Genomic DNA, 6,000 nt, shown 5'->3' with positions numbered 1-6,000 from the left:
ATACAATAAGGGAGAATATAAATGGGGTAATAGAGAAAAATCAGATATTTACAAGCAAGTTGTAAAAGGGAAAAAATAACAGTAATAATAAAAGTGAGAGAGACGAAAGAGGAAAAAAGACAGACATATCAATGTGTATGCATGTCTATATGTGCAGTAAACTATAACATAAAAATAAAAATCTAACGGATATGTTTTAAAAAATGGTAACAGGTTGAGACGAAGTATAATGTAAACAGGGCCACGTGTGTATAGTAAAATATAATGTAATAGGTGCACTAGCAGAAAATACCATAGAGAATTATACATATTAATATTGAGAAATGAAAGAATATATATATTACACAAAGCTAAAAATGATAGGGAAGATTATGTTTGAAAAATGTTACAATGTTTAAGTAAAAATGTACATACAAGCAGAGAAAGACCCAGAGAACTTAACAGGGAAAAAACATCTCAATATTAATATGTATAAGTATAACTCTCTGGTTTGTTTCTGCTAGTGCACCTGTTATGTTATATTCTACTATACATGCGTGGCCCAGTTTACATTATACTTCGCCTCGACCTGTTGCCATTTTTTTAAACATATCCGTTAGATTTTGATTTTTATTCCTATTTTTATGTTATAGTTTACTGCACATATGTCTGTCTTTTTTCTCTTTCATCTCTCTCACTATTATTATTACTGTTAATTTTTCCCTTTTACAACTTGCTTGTAAATATCTGTGAGAAAAAGCAGGTTGTGCAAGATTAAGGCCTACAACTTCCAATGTCTAATCCTGTGCTTCGTTGATGCTCATTACAAAACTTAATCTCAGTGGGAATTTTAGCCTTTTGAAATCAATTTATGTGTCAGAAGGAATCTTTGGAATGAAAACATCTTCACCACTTCCTTTCCCTGTCAGTATTGTTGCCTCCAAAACTGTCTGCATCAATTTTTTGATAATAAGTCTTGTGCCATTGCATAATTTTGGAGGATCGCGGTTTCTTAAAAGCATAACTGGAGTTCTAACCTTTAGATGCAATTCATGCAGTGGTAGACCTGAGGGTGCAAGGCTATTGAGGAATTCAACGGGGTAATGAACAGCATCATTGCTACAGAGCACAGTATCAATTGACTTGTATGTTCGACGTCGGAGTTATGGGCATTCATAGTGTAATGAAATTTAATTGAAAACCCTGCATGCATTAGCAGCATTAGTTATTTGGAGATATTGAAAAAATGTTTATTAATGCAATGTGTAAATTAATTACAGAAAAATGTATATAACTGTTAAGATATTGAATTAGAATAGATGAGCCTGGGCAAAGTTTAGAGAGCTCTTACCCCTGCTGGCGACAAAGGGACTCTCACTCAGAGTAAAAGGCAGACTGTATGACGCATGCGTACGAACAACCATGCTACATGGCAGTGAAACATGGGCTGTAACTGCTGAGGACATACGTAAGCTTGCAAGGAATGAAGCCAGTATGCTCCGTTGGATGTGTAATGTCAATGTGAATACCCGTCAGAGTGTAAGTATCTTGAGAGAAAAGCTTAACATTAGAAGCATCAGTTGTGGCGTGCAAGAGAGACGATTGCGCTGGTATGGACATGTGGTGAGAATGGAGGAGGATAGCTGCGTGAAAAAGTGCCACACCCTAACAGTTGAGGGAACCCGTGGAAGAGGTAGGCCCAGGAAGACCTGGGCTGAGGTGGTGAGGCAAGACCTTCATACATTGGGCCTCACCGAGGCGATGACTACTGACCGAGACCTTTGGAAATGTGCTGTGCGTGAGAAGACCCGGCAAGCCAAGTAAGATCGTTGCCAGTGCCCCTGGACTGGTTCTTGTGCGGGTGGCACATGAGATGCACCATTTTGAGCGTGGCCGTTGCCAGTACCGCCTGACTGGCTCCTGTAGGATTTTCGAGCGAGATCGTTGCCAGCGCCCCTGGACTGGCTTGTGCGGGTGGCACATAAAAGACACCATTTCGAGCGTGGCCGTTTTCGTGCGGGTGACACGTAAAAGCACCCACTACACTCTGAGTGGTTGGTGTTAGGAAGGCCATCCAGCTGTAGAAACTCTGCCAAATCAGACTGGAGCCTGGTGTTGCCATCCAGTTTCACCAGTCCTCAGTCAAATTGTCCAACCCATGCTAGCATGGAAAGCGGACGTTAAACGATGATGATGATGATGACTAATTGTTTCATTTTGTAAATATGAAACATAATGAATCAGAGACTTACTTGAGATCGTTGTTGTTGCATTAGAGCAGCTTGTGAAGTAGAAGCACCCAGTCATTCTCTTATATATAATATATATATAATTTATATTATAATTTATATTATAATTTATATTTATATTATGAAGGCTAATTTATTAAAGGTAATATATGAATGTAGTATATATGTGTAGAAATATATAAATGAAGTGTTAGAATAAAGTGCAATAATAACCTTCACACTCACTGGTGGTCGCTGTCAGTAACTGCGCTTATTTAGCTAACGGGGTTCTTGTTTTTATAACTGTTGAAAAGCAGCCAGAAGGATAGACATATTGTTGAGAACAAATGATTTCGTTGAAGGTCTGTTATCTCCATTCCAGCCCCTAGTGGCCTAGAAGAGGTTAGAAGGGTCAAGTTGCAAAGACATTGTTCTGCTTAGCAGAGGCATATGGGAAATGTATAACTGCTGTCATTCATAGAAAAACCTGTTTTACTATGAGAAAAGCGCTGTTGAAGAGTTAAGTGAAATTTGGCAATCAACTGTAAAAATGCAGAATTATCGGAGTAATTATCAGAGTAAAGTATGTATGTATAGAAATGTATGAATGAAGAGATTCAAATTAAGGAAGTGCAATAATAATGTTTAGCAGTTCAAAACTGTGAGTAGTAAAATGCAGAATTAGGTTGGCTGATTGTTGGTTCAAAGTAATCAAACACAAACAATGAAATGGGGGTTATTTCCCTTGAGTGTTTAAAAAAATTGTGTAGGTGGTATGAGTTATTTCCCTTGGGTGTTTAAAAAAATAGTTATATAAGGTAGATATGAAGGTTCCTTCCAGAGGCCGTATTATCAATTTTTTCAACAATCTGATTACGTCACAAGGTTTCCAGATATGAGTTCTACTCAGGTGTCACGTTTCAACAAAATCAATAAAACGATGTAGGAGGAGTTAGCTAACAACGCCACAAACAAACACACCGATTTTCCACATATGTTGTAGATATTATATTTGTATATATTCTGTATATATAGGATAAGTTTATTCATTATCAATTTTCAATATTCAATATTGTTGTATTTCTTTCTTTTCTTTTTTTCTTAAAGCATTAATAATACTGAATACCAATAACACTGCTGTTCATCCTGTAGTCCATGGATGCTTAATATTACCCTTGCTATATCTCATGTTGTCACCCCAAGCAGACCCATTTACTCTACACACCATACAAACAGCGTCTACTTCCATTATAGAAGCTATGGAAAAAATTCAGCTAGATTACAAGGTCTCAGCTTCTTCAGAGACTGATTCAACCGCAGGGATGTTGGTGAGTTTTCTCTTTCCTTTTCCTCCCTTGCCTCCCTTTATTTCTTGCTTCATCCATTCTGGAATATTTTGTTTTCTTATCTCTATAATGCCATGAGTTGGTAGTTGAGTGTCAAATAATTTTATTCATGCATTTCGTCCTCTTTAACCCTTTATTATTTAAACTAGCCATATCTGGCCAAAATAGTCTACCTGTTTCATGATCAAACCAGCTAGATTTGGTCTCTCACAATTATTCAACAATATCATCGTAAAAATAATAGTAACATTATCAAAATGTCAAAGTTAGAAGATGATGCACAATTAATTTAAAACAATGTTTCATAAATATGTATTACATTTGACTGTGTATCTGACTGTTAAAGGGTTAAACTTGATATATCATGAATGTGATCATTGCTTCTCTGTCTAGCTAACAAAAATCATATTACATACAGATGCTATCTTAACTGAGAATTTCCCCTACTATTTATATATTGACATTTATATGCCATTTTCCTCTCTCTTTTCTCTGTCTTTCTCTCCATATTCAAGCCAATTTCCTGGTCTGAAGAACCGTGTATGACAGAAGGAGCATATAAAAGCAGACAGTATTTGAAATTGTGTTCTGATATAGTAAATGAATCAGAAATAAATTGCCTCCTCTTAATGAACAACATTCAAGAATCACTAACTGGCATCAATGAAATTCCTGTGATATTGACCAATTTTTTAGCGTCATTATTTGTCACACCACAGTGTACAAATTTCTCTGCAAATGCTATGAATAGTTTGCTTGTAGTTGCTGAAAAGGATGACAGGCAGGTAAGATTGCTCTCTTCTAAAAATGATAGAATAAACTCTGATTTCACTTAGATTATCTCTACAATAGCAGTTAACAGTTAGTAGAGATTAGATAACTGATTGGATAAATGGATATTGGACTACTGGCTCCTAGATCACAGTTTCAAATATCCTGCAGGTACTTAAGTGTATTTCTATCATTCTCATCAGAGGGAGAGATGCTCATACTATAGTGCTGTTTTTCAGTTTCATCCAATTTTTGCCAGAATGGATTTCATATAAAGGATTTAGTTAGAAATAAATATCTCTCTTACTTGAGTAGCAGAGACAACAGGAAACTACTACTGCTGCTACTACTGCCACCACTGCTACCACCACCAAGAACAATGTTATTAATTAGGAATTGATGCTAGGAAAGATATTGGTGTTAGGAAGGGCATCTAGCCTGACATTGGAACTGATGCAGTCCTCTGGCTCATTGGATTTAGTCAAACTATCCAAACCATATGGCATGGAAGGTGAATATTAAATGATGATGATTTATATTCCTTCCTTTGGGACATATATTTCTGAAGGAGTGATATGAGATTGTGAGAACAGGGATTGTGGGCAGGTAGAGCTTGCAAGAAAGTAAGGAAGTGTGAGACACAGCTTAAGATAGGAGATGGGTGTGAAGGCAAGTATAGTTAAGAACTTGTATTTAGGGATGATAAGAAGGGAAAGTAGGTAACACTGGAATGCATAAAGAAGGCTCAAGTCCAAGAGGATTGGAAAATATTTGGAAAAAAAATTGGAGTACTCCAAAAGCAGAAATGCTGTGGGAATGATATGACTTCAATGGATAAAATTTGAAAGTGATTTGACAGCTATTTCTAACTGTTTTAGGAAACAGAATTAGGGACTAACTTACAGTTTTGTATATATGTATCTTGCATTACAATTAGAAACTTGCATAAACCCATGGAATAATGGGGTTAATGATAGTGTTTTCTGATGTTTTGAAGAAGAGTCCTGTTGATTGAAGTACCCACCTCCCAAGGCTTGAGAGGTACATATATCATTGACCTTCAAAGGCTAAAATGTGAGGTTGACTTGTGTGGATTTGAACTCAGATTGTAAAGGGATGGAACTAAATGTCATAAGGAATCTTGTCTGACACTCTAACAATAAATTACTATTATTTATAACATTGGCATTCGAATATCAGTTTGCCAGGAATTTTGATTAACACCAATGTTATTGCTATATATGTTATTGACCACAGAAGTTTGAAAAACTTAGCCAACCTTGATGAAATTTCACCTGAAAACAGAAAGGGACATAACTAAATACTACAAGGTATTTTGTCCTGGGTTCCAGCAGTGATGCCATTTACGTTCCTATGGTTAGAGTTAAGTTTCTTCATATAGTATTTTTTAAAAGCAGGGCAATTTAGAGGTCAACCAGACCCTAGTAAGAGAGACAGGTGACATTAATTACTATAACATATTTAATACAAACCTTAAACATTTCAGCAGATTTAATTTTATTTATAAATATCTTTTTTTTATATTTTTATTAAATGTAGTTGTTTCTTTGAAATATTTATTATATCTAGATCCAGAATATATGGATTTCTTACATAAATTGAAAATCATTTTCATTAAATCTCAACTATTAGTATTATATATCTATGTCTCTTGT

At 35.7% G+C, this 6,000-nt stretch overlaps 1 protein-coding gene across 1 annotated transcript in view; it reads left to right on the top strand.

Annotated features, from left to right (window-relative positions):
- The window catches only part of LOC106879427 (focadhesin), a 301,702-nt gene that overhangs the window by 81,108 nt on the left and 214,594 nt on the right, over positions 1 to 6,000 (top strand). Inside the window, exons 9-10 of the mRNA XM_089351161.1 lie at positions 3,315 to 3,535; positions 4,069 to 4,338. Of these exons, the coding sequence (XP_089207287.1) occupies positions 3,315 to 3,535; positions 4,069 to 4,338 (491 nt within the window). The remainder of the gene's footprint in view (positions 1 to 3,314; positions 3,536 to 4,068; positions 4,339 to 6,000) is intronic.

Source organism: Octopus bimaculoides, chromosome 4 (assembly GCF_046866305.1).
Source record: "Octopus bimaculoides isolate indiv1 chromosome 4, ASM4686630v1, whole genome shotgun sequence".
Lineage (NCBI taxonomy): Eukaryota > Metazoa > Mollusca > Cephalopoda > Octopoda > Octopodidae > Octopus > Octopus bimaculoides.
Note: the sequence above shows the minus strand (reverse complement) of the source record. Positions and strands in the feature narration are given on the sequence as shown.